This window comes from Centruroides sculpturatus, unplaced genomic scaffold (genome assembly GCF_000671375.1).
Source record: "Centruroides sculpturatus isolate CEXI.00-Female unplaced genomic scaffold, Cexi_2.0 scaffold687, whole genome shotgun sequence".
In the NCBI taxonomy this organism is placed as follows: domain Eukaryota; kingdom Metazoa; phylum Arthropoda; class Arachnida; order Scorpiones; family Buthidae; genus Centruroides; species Centruroides sculpturatus.
In genome coordinates, this window is record NW_019384879.1 from 44,037 (window position 1) to 61,601 (window position 17,565).

The window sequence follows — 17,565 nt, forward strand, 5'->3', positions numbered from 1 at the left end:
GCTTTCATTTCCAACTTTTCCTCTTCATTATTCTTTTTCCATTATTCCTAAATAATCATTCAAACATTTTGTCCTCGGATTTGTTTTCTTCTTCTTCCTCGTCCAAGTTAACATTTCCATTTTCATTACTCCATTTTTCGATTATTTCAAAAGAGGAATACTATTGATCCTCATCTTTGTCATATTCTGTGAGAAATGTTCATATATTACACGGATTTTTTTCACCTCTCTCTTGCGATTGAGTTTCCTTGAGAAAATCCTCGCTTCTGTCTGTTGTCTATTGAGTAAGCTCTATTACGATACCCTAATCTGATGATTCGCTTCCAGAAGATTGGTATGATAAATTATGTCCTTGAAGTAAAGATTTCATATCCTTTTGGTTTCGTCGTGAAGATAATTTTATCGTTTGGTCCGAAAATTTCATGTCTGTATGTTTATTTCGACTTCGTCTTCGAGGTTCTTCGCACAGATTTACAATGAGAGAAATTATGCAAATAAGAATAGCTAAGGCCCCGAACAAGACGAATGGGCATACGAAAGCCACTACGAACAGAACCATCCTGAAATAAACATCATCTTTGAGAGTTTGAAAATGTTTAAGATCTTTTGAGTTCATCCAGTTCTGTGATGGAAACGAAGGTTGTTTTGATCTGTATCTCTTCATCTTCGAATGAAACCAATTAGCAGCTTGTTGGTAGGGGATTTTTCTATCTTTTGAAAATAAAAACGATGATTTATACTTTTTCTTTAAGTGATTTTTTTCTTTTCCAAATTTTCTACGTTTCTTAATATTGTAATTATTGTTCTTTAATGACTTCCTGTTTGTATTGATTTCCATTAACTTAAATTTCTTGAAAAGTGCATCGTGAAATTTTTCCATTCCTAATCGTCTGTTGTTGTCTTTTGACTTTTCTCTTTTGTAACTCCAAGCTTTGTTTTTAGGAAGTATTCCATCCAAATTCCATTCGCCTGTCCTTTTCTTCTTTACATTCCAAAATCGGTAATTATCTTTCGTCCTGGAATCTCTGATCCTTCGTAAATCAGACCATTCTCCAAACAGGTTTTGGTCCTTCCTCTCCCATCCAAGATCTTTGTCCATTCTTCTGTCTTGTTCACAATAGGTGATTCGACAGAAAATTATCATCAATAATAAAATAAATATTAACATCGCATTCGTTACAACGAACAATTCATAAAATGTCTTCGACAATCGCTTTGAAAACAAAGAATTAAACAATGATCATTAATATTGTTTCGTCATATTGTGAACTTTTCTGTACTTATTTGTTATTAATAATATATAATTTTTCTTAAATAATTGCATTGTAAATATTTTTAATATTAGGAAATTATGATATATATGTAAATTTGATTACTCAAACAGTTATTTCCTATATATTTATTTGAAAATTTTAATGTACAAAACATTACCGTTTTATCTTAGATATACGATACATGAAACATAATAAAGTACGAAATCTTCATTCCATGACCACGTTTTACATTCAAAATTACTTGGCCTTGGAAAGTCATTATCCTTGACGGATAAATGTTTAAACTATAAGGATGCAACCATTTTACCGTCGGCATGGAAATACATAATAAAAAAACAGACCCCCTATAACGCGGTATTCCTATAACAAAGATTCCTATAACGTAGCAAAAAAATTGCGACAGTATTCGTATAAGGACGCTAAAAGGGACTCGTAAAACGTCGTCGCTGACTCGTGTCGCGACAGAATTGGTCGAATCTGGACCAATAGCGGACGAGCAGCCGAACTACTTTCCGCCGTCCAGCGCCACGCTACGGAGAGTTTAGGCGGGTAAATTGAGTTTACTATCGTCTGTACAGTATGTAAATTAGGTACCGTAAGTCTGATACAGTACTGTAATTTTATACATTTCTTGTGAAAGAAACATTTCTTATTCAACGGCCATAAAAATTATTTATATTAACCCTTTTAACCTTTCGGAATGCCGAACCATACAGGCGTAGGTTCACTCGGGTAAATACGAAGGTCATTGAGGGAAATTTAGTAATATTATGTAAAAAATTCGTATAAAATCGAATTTTAGTAATAAAAATATAAAAACAAAAAATTCTAATATGGAAGTATGTGTACTTTTATTTGGTATATTATTTATCTGCGTATACTTTTTATTATTTTTTTAAAAAATTCGTATTTGTTAGCTTACGTTAATGATGTCTCTAAAGTTCAACGAATTTTTCGCAGAAAAATAACATCAGAAATCGCAGCCGCCGTTTGGTGCGCTGCTCCGCGACGAAAACAAGCTTAAGCAATGGCGACGTCGAACGGTGCACACTCGGTAAGTAACTTAATCCTACAATTTTTTGTTTGTAGCATAGTTTATACGGATTATTCCCAAAAAATTATACGTGTTTTGGAAATGTTGAGTCGAATTAGTCTAGAATTGGTTAATTTTATGGAAGAAAACCTTTAAAACAGCCGTAGTCCGTAAACTTCACACGTGTCGGGCTGCGATTGGCTCATGTATTTAAGGATTTCTACAACGTGAGATTCGTATAACGTGGAACATATCTACGTGTTATAGGGGGGTCTACTGTAAATAAATAAAAAAAGAATAGCGCGTGCCGATACCCCAAACGGAAACTCTGATTGGATTGCACCATTTCCATCGTTATAAAACTCAAAATATTTATAAAAATAATTCTTATATATAAACGCATATTTTTAAAATAATAATTATTGATTAAATTTAAAAATAAGTTTTTTTTTTCAAATTATTGATTTCACTCGCCAGATGGCAGGCGAGTAATTGTTTATCTCGATCGATTGATCAATCATCGATCGATTTTCGTCGTGGAACATGGATGCGAGTAAGTACTTTCGGATGTTATCATTCGTAATAGCATAAATGTTGTAACATATATTCTAGTATAAATGATTAATTAAAGTGTAATATTTGAAATTAAATTTGACTATAGTTTTTGTAACTTTCATAGTCATATCTAATCTTAATAAATTATGTTAGATTAATTTTATCTTTAATTTCTTTATGTTATTCTTCGTGTTATCTGCAATTGTTCTAATTTCCAGACGGTTTGTGCATTCCTTCTTTTTGGCAAAATGCAAATCTTATTGAAAATGAAATACCTATTAATATACAAGAGACTGCAGAGAAACTCAATGTAGTTGCAAAAACTGCAAATATTGATGTAGGTATATTTTTTGAATAACTCCATTAGAATGAAAAAACGGTAAGATTTTAGCTTTAAATGAGGTAGTGGGATCTTATCAGAACTGTAGACCATCAGAATAAAAAAGTTAAAGGAACTGATGGTCTCTGGCTCCAAAATCCCGAGGCGTTTTGAAGACCCCAAAAATAGGGTAACATTAAAAGTGAAAAATCAACAACTTTTGCCCTGAACTGTTTCTAAAATGATGCTAAAAGTCAACCGTTTTCCACTTTATTAGAGACTCCTAAAAGCGCGTAAAACACGAGAAATGCCGTTGCACCGACTAGACTGCCAGATGGTCGAGCAGTCGAGGTGGGAGCCTACCGCTCTACGGGACCAGGGATCGAATCTGGAGGTGCCAAAAAACCCCAGGAATTTTTTGGGTGGTGATCCATCTGGATGTCTTGGGTCCCGTCCCTTAACACCTGGTCACATCGTTGCTAAAAGAGGCCCTCTTGGTGCCCACGGGGCGGGAAAAACGATTACCAGTTGGGCACGATTGGAATTGTGCTGGTGTGCTCTGTTAAGCTTGTTGCATGTTTAACAAGCAGCCAATTTTGGGGGCTGTATCTTGTGAAGAGTCACACGTAGACCATTGGTTCCTTTGACTTTTTTACTCCTAAGTGTATGGTCTACAGTTCTAATATGGTCCCAACTGTCTCATTTAGAGCTAGAATCTTGTCTACAAATGTTATAATAGACATTTAATAATACTAATATGATTGATTAATATATACAGGGAAATGAAGTATTTTATAGAGAAGTTGAACCATTTAAAGGATTAGATTTTACGACGACTATTACTTTATTGTTATTGCATGGAGCGGCATTTAGTTCTGAAACTTGGGAAAAGCTGAATACGATCCAGTTACTTTCTGCCATGGGATATCGTACAGTTGCCATCGATTTGCCTGGTATGTAATTTTGAAGATAAGTTAATTTTTATTAATTTTTAAATTAATTGAAAATTCTTTTAAAGGATTTGGAAATAGCCCAAATGCAAAAGTGGAAAAGCAAACATTTCTCAGCAAAGTAGTGGAAACTCTGAATTTAAATAATCCGGTTGTGATAAGTCCGAGTCTTAGCGGCTTATTTAGTCTCCCGTACATGTTGAAAAATTGGCCAGAAATGGGAGGATACGTACCTGTTGCTCCGGTTGGAACTGATCTATTAGAAAATATTGGTGTTTCGTTGGAAGGATCCGACGAACGATTGCAAAGAGTCCCCGAAGAATTGAAGAATTTCCTTCAGCCTCCACTTCCAAATTTAGATGAATTTTTGGTAAAAATTTTTATATATAAAATCATCAAAAAAATTGTTTATTTTTTATCATATTTAAAATTTAACTATTTGAGGCCATAAACTAAATCAATATATGTTCTTAGATGTTAATTTGCAAAGTTTATTAATCATAAATAATGAAATTTTTCTCTCCAGGTATATAGTTTTTTTTTTTTTGAACAAACATTAATTACATAGATAACCTTTGCTTTATGCCAGTACAACATTAACAACAACAAATGTTTTCGAACAGCTTGATTGCTCTGTTTCAGGTCAGTTACAAATGTGTTTCAATTAGAATGGTTATTCTATAGCATTCTCAATCACAATTTAAACTGTTTTGAAATGTACAAAGTTTAAACTTAATTAAATTAAACTTTACTACTAATATATTTTACACAAATTTATATTAACACCCCATCATTCAATTGAGTTATTATAATAGAGATGTTGGGGCCAACATTTTCAATGAGAAAATGTGTACGTCAGATGTTTAACGCTGCCTTCTTATAGGCCTAGAAGTTTGACAATGGCGTTGGAAACATCAGTGGAATCATGCTCGATGTTCTAAACGTCATTGTTAAACTTCTAGGCTTACAGGATGGTGGCACTGAATGTCCGATGTTGAAAATGTCGACTGCAACCTCTCTAATAATCTTTTTCTCCTGGGTTATCATAAAAAGCTTTCTAAGCACACAATAGTAAATCTACATCTTGTATATTAATGCACTCCTTCAAGGCCATTTTAAATCTCTCTAACATTTCTAAAAATTTAGTTTCTTCTGTACTAAAACATTTTTTAATTAATGTTGCTTGCTCCATTTTAGTTTCATTTCCTAGTTCTGAGTCATATATGGATTGCATTGTTCTTTGTTTCTCTCTCTCTCAATATCATATTTGTGTTCTTTAGTTCTGCTGTTAAGAGGTCTGTTTGTAGCTCCTATGTAAATAGTAGCGACAAACCTATGTGACTAATATTTGTAATTTCTTCCAGTTTTGTTTTCTTTCTGTGTTTTTTGAATATTGCTTCTTGCATAATTTTAATTTTTGTGAATAAAATATATTAGTTTTTTTTATTAATTTTTATTAAAAATTATTTTCTTTCTTATTAAACACTCGTATATTTGTTATTTCCAAGCTTAAGTCTAGGTTATAATCTTTTAGGGCCATATGTCTCTCTTCAGTTCTTATTATATATAATATGGTAAAACTAATATAAGGACTGAAGAGAGGCATATGGCCCGAAATGGATTTCCTTTTATAAAAAATAGAAAATAAAATCTACTTTATCCATCGAAAAAAGCGTCCCTGTATGATAAGCATAAAATTTCTACAGAGAACTTAATTCAAAAGAATATACAACTAAAAGAGAGAACAACAAGCAATCAAGTACTTAAAAACAATGTTTGGATTCATTGTACTGTACATCAGAAAATTATATTAAAAAAGAAAAAATACAAATTAGTTAAAGAAATAAACTGTTCAAAATACTTTACTATGGGAAATAGCCATTTCAAATTTTTAAAATCGTGAAGTTGATGTAAATTTTTAAACAAATATTTTATTTTTTTCATTTAAAATAACAGTTCCAGTTACTTTGCATAACATTAAATTTTCCAAATTTTTTTGATGTATCTGTTTATATTAAAAGTATCTGTAATCTAGGAATTTTTTCTAGGTGATATAAAATATTGATAAGAATAATGGATAATTGATCCTATTTATATTAATAAAGATACAGATTAATGTTATGTCTGAATAATATATCTGAAAATTTTTTCAAGCTATTTTAAGAATTTCGTAGAAAATAATGTCCTTGTAGAACATTGATATATCAAAAATTTTAATTGTAATTAATTTAAAATTATAAAAATTGTAATCAGATAATTTGATGGAATTGCAATCTAGCAATAATTAGCAATGAAAAGTGTATAAATATCTAGCAATAATTCATCAATGATTGATGAATATACATTGCTAGATATTTATACACTTTTTTAGATTATTACAACACTAACTTAATACAGTATTTATCACATAATTAAAACTTTATTCTAATAAATAATGCTCTGATACTATAATTTTGTTCAACTTGCAACTGCACTGTTTATTATAGCGTGCTTACTATTATTAGAGAGTGACTATTATTTCTATTCCTTGGGATGAAACTATTATTTGAGAGTGACTGTTCATGGAATAAATCCATTAACTTTTTCAGTTTGTTATACAACACCATTAAAACACACTTTATTTCAATATAAGGTAAGAGTGAAAATGCTGAATAGAATCTAAATTTTTCAATTTAAAATAAGTCTTATCGCCTTGCAGAAGGTGCTATCTATAATTGTTTTTTTTTTTTTCACTTGCAGTTGCATTGTGTGTAAAAATCAATACAGTTCATTCACTCCAGTGATTAATAAGAAATACAGATGTCCAAAAAGTTCCTTTCATTAATTTTTATCTTGGCTAGATTTTTCTGAACAAGAAGAAGGTGTATTGCTCTGGCAACATACCTTCTTCTCCAGGAAATCTACATAAACCAATGTCATATGAAATACAAGTTTGCTTGGTGAAGATTAATGTAGGGGAGCATAGTAGAATGAGATGTAGTGAATCAAGAATGTCTCTTTGTTTGCGGTCGAAAACCAAAACAGTACCAGCTTGTTTTGTTTTGTTAAGTTAAGGCGATCTGCCAAAGGGGAGATGCCTTCTGGGAGGCAGGGGCGCCGCTAGCTGTTTGAACGCCCGTGTGCAATACCGATTATGCCGCCCCCCTGTTTAACTACGATTACTTATGCTGAGCTATGCCAGAAAGGCTCTTTGCCGCCCCCTGGACGTGCCGCCCGCATGCGGTGCACGCCTTGCACGCCCGCTTATGGCGGCCCTGCTGGGAGGTCTTTTTAAGGGTAACTGGCCCCTCCCCTGTTCAGGTGTTACAGATGTGGAGAAAACCCAGAAACCTCTTCTCAAAGCCTGTTTTCAATGCAGGTATTATGAAAAGTGCATGGAAATCTGGTATGCAAAATGTCTGAATGAGACACCATAAAACAATGGCTTTGTTGAGTAACTTCTTGGAAGATCAGCTGACCTCAAGGGGTTTATGGTAAATCTGTTTGATCTCTTTCTATGGAGTTACTTGAAAGAGAGAGCATTTTGGAATAATCCCTGTATCCTGAAGAATCTGAAGAATAACACCAAGCATTTTTACTGGAATTTCTCGGGTGATATTACAGTGTGCCATATGAAATGCATGTAAACAAGTATGTCTACAGCTGTAGGAGGAAAGCCTTTCCAGCAACTCCTTTGACATACATGTTTCCAGATTAATACACTGTTTAGATGTACAGTACAGTACTATAAGTTAAAATTAACATTACCTACCAGTTTCTTAGCTAATGTATTACAAAGTCACACTGGAACTTTTAAGACATCCTGTATAAGAATTGAACTCAATGATTACATTATTGCATAATTAATATGTTATATGTTTAGTATATGTGTATTCAAATGATATTCCTTTATAGCAATATTATAAAATAACTTCTTACAAAAAAATTTATAAGATAAATATTATAAGATATGGTAAACTATTCTATATAGATTTAAAATTTTTGGTAAATCAAACAATATTATTTTAAATCAAGAAGTTGAGAAGATTAATATTATAATTTTTTATATATTATAATAGGTACCAACAATGGTTGTTTACGGAGAAAAAGACAGAAAACGAAATTCAGCATTACTGTCTCTGCTTCCTTGCAGTCAAGCCAGAGAAATACCTAAAGCAAAGCATCCCGCTTATCTCGACAATCCACCATTATGGCACAAACTGCTTTATAACTTTTTAAAGCAGATTGAAATTGCAAAAACCAAATAATTTCAAAGAAAGAAAATGTAAACATAATAATAAAACAAACATTTGTGATTGTTTTCAGTTTGTAAAAACAATTTATTTCTTATGAAAATCTTTGTTATAATAAAAAGTATGATTTACCTTAAAAACAAATACATATTAAAAAAATTCTGATATTTTATAAAAATCGTTATAAGATTTTATTATTATATGATTGTAAATAAAATTTATCAAATATTTTGTATAATAATAGGATTTTTAATATGTTACAATGTTTTTCTAAACAATAAAAGATTTTATCCCAAATTTGATGAAAAATGGTGATTTATTAATAATATCTATCTCATTTTATTTTATGCATTAATTTTCCAAGATATTGATTTAATTGTAAATACAGTTAATGACAAAGTTACATGTCCAGATAGAGTTGTCCGATTACTGCAAAACTGCATACAGATATGTACATAATTACAATTCTAGTCTGATTACATGCCAGGTATTGCCACTAGAGTGGGCCAATCAGTGGCCAAGCGGTCTTCGTTCCCTGAACACTGGGAGTTCAGTCGTGGGTTCGCCCCTCGCTTGGACGTGCTGGCCACGTGGAGTTTTCCAGGTTTGCTCCACGTCTCTAATGCCTAAATATGGGTCAGTTTCCCTTAAAAAGGCATCCCCCTAGGCAGATCGCCCAAGTGTTGCATTGCCATAACTTAACAAACAAGGCACTAGAGTGACAGGTAACTCAATCCCAGTATCTTATTGAATGAAAGAGGTTTGCCATGTTCAGAATTTTCAGTGTACCTGTTTTGGGTCTTCAAATGCCAGGTATATTTGTACATTACAATCAAAGATATTAGACACAACTGATAGAGTTTTGGAAAAGCCACACCACCGGGCCAAGCAAAGCAGGATGGCCATTTCACCTAATTGCCCGCTATCTGTCCCATTCTGATCCGAGTAAGTTTTAACAGCGGTAACTGTATCCACACAACACATGGAGGGCGTAGTCATAATACTGTAACTTATGTTTGATACAGTAGAATAGCGAAAACATTACTATGCATAAGATTGTTTTTGTAGCACTTTAGTACGGCAGCATCGTTGAATAAAATATTGGTGCGATTCCCTTGAAGTCCATAATGCAACAGTTTGGTACATTGTGATAAAAATTTCAACTCATACAATCCTCAATACAGTTGTTCAAACACAGAGATAAATTAAACTGCAGAGGAGTGTATAGTTAACTTTTAACTAGAATACCTAGCCACTGTATATACTTGGGGTTGGATTTATCTATATGATTCCCCAAGATACTTATAGTTGTAAATTTATGAAATTCTCTTTAAATGTGGTATGTAAAATGTTTTGGTTGATCGTTTCCGTAACTAGTTTCTTTTAATTAGTGGTTTTTTTAGTAACTTCAATCACACAAGAATACATTAATTGAATATGTAGACTTCATTATTGTATTCGGAAATGCATTTCGGTTTTTAAAGTTACTAAAAAGCCAAAATTTAGGCTTACTAAGTCAAAAGAGAAATAAAATGTTATAAGATAAACTCAAAACTCAAAAATAACTAATTTTTTAAAGTAGTTATATTTTATTTTCTTTGAAAATATTTATTTACGAACAAAAAAGAAGAATTTTCTTAAATAGATTAGATTAACCATTTTTAAAATAATTTTGTTATATCGAAACTGTTTTGAAGAAATTTTTCTGAACGTCCGAAAGAATTGATTCAATTTGTTTTTAAAAAGTTATTGTAAGGTGACGTTGATTTTATGCCAGGCTGTTCCCAGAAAACCGCGTAGATTCCAGATAGGAGGAAAAGTTTCTGGTTGCACGTTGTAAGAAGAATCTACCGCTTTGCATATAATTCCTAGACCGCAATTCCTTTGCTTTACCGGAACTTCCACCTAACAAAAACATTTATTTTCAATAATTGCATTCGTGTAAAACCAAAATATATATATGATTCTGAAAAGTCTACTTCACTTACTTCCCACATTGTCCAGGCCCAGGATCGATGCAAAGGCGTATCTTCCTGCTTCAAATCTGCAGTTTTCCATGTCTTACCCTCGTCTACGGAAACATCTACCCGAATAATCTTTCTTCCACCTCCGCTCCATGCGTAACCTTTTATTTTTAATTTACCGTCGCAGATTTTTACTTTGCTGTTATTCACCGGTTCACAAATGGCGGAAACGACTGGAATTTCCTGAATGGCTACAGATTTACACCAATTTACATTATTCGAATCCACATTCGGGGAGAAACTCTTGTAATCATTCTGCTGCCATTCGCTATCGCTTTCTCTGCACGCCATACTTATCTTTCCTAGCCATTTCACACTTCGAGTACCAACGTAACCCGGCACTACCACTCTTACCGGATAACCGTGGTCCGGAGGAAGAGGGCATCCATTCATTTCGTACGCTAGTAAAACATCTTCTTTCGGATCAAGAGCCTATGAAAAAATGGGCAAGTTACAAATTTTGGTTTGGTCGAAAGAAATTAAAAACTGTCGATACCTTATGAGCCGGAACGGAAACTGAATAGTGGGTGTTAGTCTTGCAATCTTTATCTAATCCTTCAAAATGGACATGCTTAATATTTCCATCGTTCAAATCGACTCCCGCACACTTTAATACATCCACCAATTTAGCACCTCCCCAGGTTGCAGTACCGATTGCTCCCGAACACCACTTCAGTCCCGAAGTATCTTTCACCTATTAAATAATTGTTATAATTATTTACTTGGTTGACTTTTTAGTGTAATTACAAACACGTACTTTATCTAATTCGGATCTTCTGATGCCAGCCGATTGAATAGTTGCATTCATTGTGTATTTCGGGAACTTGCAAATCAGATCTTTCAGCGAATAACAAGTAGTCTTGCCGTCCATTAATTGAATGGTTAATTTATAATCTCTACCATTTACCTGAGGAACAGGAAAGTGATTGCGGACGTAGAAGAGTGCGCTATGGTGAGAGAAGAAATGTTTAATTTCTTTAATAAGAATTAAATTTGATATTGCACGTGTAGCATTAGTGCCACACGAAAGATTTTCTAGCTTACTTTGGCGTGACAAATTTTTCACCCAGCAATTCTAAAGGTGTTTCCGCGTTAAATGGTTGACGGCAAGCTACTTTCAGGCTAGGATGTCTATCGGGCTCGTTGCCATACATATCTCTGCTCGGTTTTCTGTCTTCCATACAAAGATTGCCAATGCGATACTTCTCTAATATCTCCATCATCTGAATTATAGGTAAGAACGAATGATAAACTTTCCACCCATTTACCTGGCGTACAGTTTAAAAAAAAAATATATATATATATATATTTTAATGTACCTCATCGCGTTTGTGGGTGCCATATAATTCCCAAAAAGGCTCTAGAGATCCTCCGGCTGCAAATTTTATTTTATCGTCTGGATGTTGGCTGATGTACTTCGTTATGTCGTAAACACCGGCTCTGTACGTTACCCAAATACACTTATCTAACGTGTCGTGTTCGGCGACTTGTTTTGCAGAATAATTAGGCAAACACGGATGGACTTCGCCGTATTTTCTACATTCTGCTTCCAATATAGGCAAAGGATTGACGACTGCCGAATTAAAATTATAAAATAAATAAATGTATATTTTTAAATTTTCAATTTATACAGAAATTCCGATTCATAATGTACATAAACGAAATTTTTCTAGAATGTCTTCGATAAGAACTTTCAAATTCTATTCTTTTTCGTAATTAATAAAATTGTCTTAAGTACGTTTTGTGCATCTCATGTATTTCTAATTTTTAAATAAATTAATTAAGATAAATAATTAATTATATCGTATCAAAGAACATTTAAAACTACTCGATTTTGTTCTAAATACTGAAGGATACATTTTGTTCGAAATTCGATTTTCTTCAAATTTTTTTTTGACCAATTTCATTTTAAAAAATAGTAAAAATTAAAGAAAATTAGTTGGTTTTACTTACAAAACTCTTTTTTCGACTTATATTTTAAATAAAGAGCCCCCGATGTCAATCCCAAAATGGTGGAACCAACCAAAAAACTTTTATTCCATCCACTTTTGGAATTTTCCCCATTACTCAAAGTGGATTTTCTTTCCAGGGCAACGGTTCCGATTTTGGGTACGCACTTATCTGCTTTACTAAACGAGAAAATAATAATAATAAATAATAAAATAAAATAATAATCTCAATAATAATTGATTAAATTCTATCGTACCTGCAAAGCAGAGAAAAATTTTCTACTTTCGATAAAATATTTTTTCCGAACGAAAGCTTCATTTTTCAATTTTTAATCTTTCCTCCACGAGATTCAGAGCAGAAATGAATTCGATTTTCTATGCATTCTATAGATTTTAAATTAAAATTCGATCGTTTAAAAAAAATTAATTCGATAAAGTTTTCTCGTGAATTTTCAAAATCGAATAAATAAAACTTGAAAATTATTCCTTTTCTTCTCTCTTATTGCCCGAGTGATTAAACCATTGAGATCCTGGGTTCACGCCTGACCAAGGAACGGGCTTGCCACGTGGAGTTTACAGCATTTTCTTCACGTGTTTAACATCTAAATGGGATCTAGTTCCCATAAAAAGTCCCTGGGAGGTATCTCTTCTTGGCAGATCATCCGTGCATTGAATTGCCGTATTCTGTCAAACCAGCACCCTTCTTTTATAATTTGTTAATGTTTAATTAAAAGAGAAGGCCCATCTTAAAAATTTCTGTGAATGTTGCGGAAAAGTTAATAGCTAAAAGTTGTCAGCCTCGAAAGACATCATCATACTGCGCGCGAGAATCGTCGCAGAGGTTCAAGCACACTGTTCATCGCCTTTAGATTTTACACCTTAAAATGTGGGATCACATTGTGCAGTATCCCCTACATTGCAAGATCTCTGCATAGCATGAGTGTCTTGTAGAAATAGGTTTTTGTTTAGGACGACGTTCACTGAAGCTTCCACCTTGTCATAACTCCCTCCCTCCCAAGTGTGGACATCATCTATGGACAGCTCCTTTGTAATAAATGTAAAGAAAGCCTTATCAATTTTTGCAGTATCAAAATGCTCCTTGAACGAGATGTTTGCTTCTTATAAAAACTATTGAAACTCAATACTCATAAGAAAACAAGTTCCCTTTTGATGTATCCAAAAAACAATTTTTAACATTTAAAACAGAGCTTCAGTTTGTATATGTTGGCAACAGATAAGCCGAAAACAAACAGTGATGTCCTTTGGCAGAAGATTTAAAATTAGTTTCTAATTGATTTTTCGGGAGTTTCCGATTAGCAATTAGGGAGATCTTAGCCAAAAGTCAAAACAAAGTATTATGGATTTGGTCAAACCACAATGGGGTAACTGTGGCCTGATATATCCGTGATGGATGGCTCAAAAAAATTCCTGAAATTTTTCAACAGCCCAGATTTGATCCTGGGTTCCCAGAACGGTGGGTCAGTGCCTTAACTACCATGGCCGTCTAGCTGTCTTTAAAATCTATTATTAATGTAGGAAAGTTTTGGTTTTTACAATTAATATTTGACATTACTTGAAATGTTTAAACTACAGATTAATTTTGTATTATCTGTTCAATTTTCATAAAAGATTATCACGAATAGCATTACTAATTTGCAGCCTTCCACTGCAAATTCCAAATGATGCTCTCTACAGTTTATTAATTTATCTAATATTTTTAAAGCAAATAGTCTGCAATTTCAAAGCATGTAAAATAACACTTTATTAATAATAATTTATAACAACACTTTTATGTGAAAATAAATAGAAATATATACAACAAACTATTATCCATCAGGGGTTGGGACCAAGACCTTGATGGCTATGAGAATAGACAGATAATAGAATAACCTGTACCAGTACAGAAAAATTAGTTTACAATCCACAATTAATACATAATCCTATATATACGGTACATTAATTAGAATACGGTATAGAAATAGAGGTTTACATATAGTAAAATACAGTACAGTATGTACTTCATTATGGCAATAGCAGAAAGAAAAAAAAAAAAAAAAATACAATAATTCTTCTCCACAAACTGAATTCAGCACTGACAATTAAAAGAGTGATGGACAACTTGTTTTTACTGTATATAAAAATACTACTTTCAGATCTTCTCTCTAAAATGTTTATATTTTTATTAACTTTATATTTTTCTTGTTAAAACAATGCTTTATTGCATAAGGTGCCTCAATGCAATGCTTATCCTGCTTGTCACCTAGTATTTGGTATATTGAAAATGATTTAAATAAGTAATAGTATTATGTACAAAAGAGCAAGTTGTCTAAANGATTATACTAGTTTATAAAATATATGAGTAAACTGATATTTATTATTACTACTTTCAACTAAAGAAAGACTTGTTTGAAAATTATATTTTTATTAACTTTATATTTTTCTTGTTAAAACAATGCTTTATTGCATAAGGTGCCTCAATGCAATGCTTATCCTGCTTGTCACCTAGTATTTGGTATATTGAAAATGATTTAAATAAGTAATAGTATTATGTACAAAAGAGCAAGTTGTCTAAAAATCAAGGACTGCCTATATATGAAAAACTAAACCTTTGTTCCTAATGTTTGAGTACAAAAATATATTTTATTTACAATCTGAAAATTGATGATTATTGGCATTCACATCGTATCATGATGAAATTTTCTAATAGATAAAAGGCACTTAGCAGTCAATAATAAAAAAAAATAGAAAATATTTTTAAAAATTTGTTGAGTTGACAAACAAACTTCATATTTTTTCACATTCTTCTAGCCAAATAAATAAAATTATTTCTGAAAGTTCAAGAATTCTGCAAAACATTTTTGTGTTAAATAAGATTAATAAAATTATTAACAATTATCATAAAATTAAACATTAGTTAAGCGTGTTATTTATACATTGGAAATGGATATGTAAACTGACAGTTTTACATTATTTACAGACCAAATATTATTTTTGATTATTCATGAGAAAATTTGTCTATGAATAACACAAGGGATATTTATATACAGATTATTATTTATAAAAAAATAATAGTTTTATAAGAATTAAATATTTACAAATTATATAACGATTATTTTACTTGGAGAAATGGCTTGAGATAAGATTCAAATTTGTGAAAATCAATTACACAAATCAGAGAAAATTTGCATATTTATTATTTTATCTATTTTTGGCACTTTAAAACTTAATTACAATGATTAAAGAATTTCATATTTATTAGAAATATACAGTAATTCATTTATATGTCTTAAAATTAATCCATAGAGCATTCATTTAGTAAATGACATTCCCATTTACTTAAATAAACTCTGATAAAAAAATATTGCGGCACTTTAAAGCCAATGTGTAATAGTAATCAAATTCTGCACAAGAAATGATAAATGAAAAAAATATAAAAAGTTCATTACAATATTACAGCACAAGGATACATTATTGAAGAACAGTTTCATCATAAATCAGAATATTAATATCTCTTAATAAAATTTAATGTTGGATTAGCACTCCAGCAAGGTGGCATGGTTGTGCTGAGGGACAACTTGGTATTGAATACAAAGAATGTGGTTTTGGTCAACATATGACAAAGTTGCATGTGATAAAGGACAAATATCATCTCTCTTTTTCATACGTGCAGTATAGGCTAGAAGTCTGGAATTTTCTGTTGTTTGGGCCTCTTTTGGGATTAGGAAAAGGGCAACTAAGACAAAAAGGGGATATGTGCTCCAAGATAAAGGTGTCCATGTGTAGTATGATGCAAACATTTTACTTTGGTTAATGTTTGTTTTGTTTGTTCATACAGCAGTGGTTCTTATGGTGGTGTGAACTTAGCTTTAATCAAATTATGGAAAGCACATTATAGGCCAATATTGAATTTGTTGGAAATATGGAAGGAATTATGTACTTTGAAAAAACATTTTTCTGAATTTATTATAAAAGCAAAAGTGCTTATTAATTTTTGGATTATTTATGTAATTTTAATTGTATCATTAATAAAACTATAGTTATTTACTTTGATGAATTTTTCTATCAGCAACAATGCCTTTTTGTTTATATTTACATATAGTATCCTTTTATAGAGAGATACTCTATAATATACCATTAAACCTAGATATAGAACCCTTCTAAACAGTGCTAATAAATACTTACAGACGTTCTCCATAAATATTAAACACAGCACTCTTCAAAATCTGGAAGTATGTGAAACAATATGTTTCACATACTTCAGTTGCCCACTTTATTTAGAATCAATATTAGAAACAAATGGTGTACATATATAAAAACATCTCCAAGTGTGATATCCATAATAAAACCAAATAATTACTGGATTACATTGGATATAGATCTGGATAGTGTAACAGGCAACACATCCACACAGTAAGTGACAGGTGTGGATTCGAGTCCCATTCTGTACTACTACTTTTCTTACAGAATTTTCTAAATTATTGAAGATTAATTTAATTATTAAATTTAATAAGATATGGTATATAATGCCTAACTCTAGTGCCAAATTATTTATTTATTAATAGTAGCAGTAGCCTGATTTAATCCGGCAATTGTTTGGCTTCATCAGAAAGAAATTATGGCACTAAACCATAGTTCAACTATTTATAACAGGAGTGGCCAAACTTTATCATGATATGAGCTGTATATCAGCTATAAGAAATATGCAAGAGTTGCATCTATTGAAATGGTATTTTATATTATATGAAATAATATAATTATCATTGTTCTATAATAAATATTATTGTTACTTTACTGGGACTTCAACTGGCTTTTTAAACATTTGATTTTCCAAATATAATGTACCTATAGATTTTGGTTGCCTGTTCAAGATTGGGTTGCAAGTAATGCTTACAATCTACTGTATATGTATACCACACTATGTAACAATTAGAAAACTTACAAAAATATTACTTATATGTATGTAAGTATACTCTTTGCAAAATATCTCTTTAAAATTTAATATTCTAACACAAAAATATATAAAGATTATATACACTATAGCATAAAAATCATAAAAGCAAAATTTAATCTATCAAACTGTTTGTAATTGAATATATAAATATAACTGAACTGCTATATAATAAATTATACAATTTTAAAAAAATTAGTTCTACATTTATACATAAAAAAGGTTACAACAGATTAATCACTAATTCCAATTAAATCCATAATATGACGATTTATCAATCT

General features: G+C 31.6%; 2 protein-coding genes across 2 annotated transcripts; one reads left to right on the forward strand and one right to left on the reverse strand.

The window, feature by feature from the left end:
- Positions 1-2,770: 2,770 nt before the first annotated feature.
- LOC111631001 (protein ABHD14B-like) lies at positions 2,771-8,438 on the forward strand. Its single transcript, XM_023375182.1, has 5 exons — positions 2,771-2,860; positions 3,081-3,199; positions 3,960-4,134; positions 4,200-4,501; positions 8,190-8,438. The coding sequence occupies exons 1-5, from the start codon at positions 2,851-2,853 to the stop codon at positions 8,376-8,378; spliced, it is 795 nt and encodes a 264-aa protein (XP_023230950.1). The 5' UTR covers positions 2,771-2,850; the 3' UTR covers positions 8,379-8,438.
- A 1,573-nt stretch (positions 8,439-10,011) lies between these two features.
- On the reverse strand, positions 10,012-12,752 carry LOC111630993 (sulfite oxidase-like). The gene is made up of 8 exons (XM_023375173.1): positions 12,594-12,752; positions 12,341-12,516; positions 11,707-11,960; positions 11,432-11,610; positions 11,145-11,334; positions 10,884-11,081; positions 10,352-10,819; positions 10,012-10,268 (listed from the first exon to the last, which is right to left on the reverse strand). Exons 1-8 carry the CDS (start codon positions 12,653-12,655, stop codon positions 10,110-10,112), a joined length of 1,686 nt encoding a protein of 561 aa, XP_023230941.1. The 5' UTR covers positions 12,656-12,752; the 3' UTR covers positions 10,012-10,109.
- Positions 12,753-17,565: the final 4,813 nt, after the last annotated feature.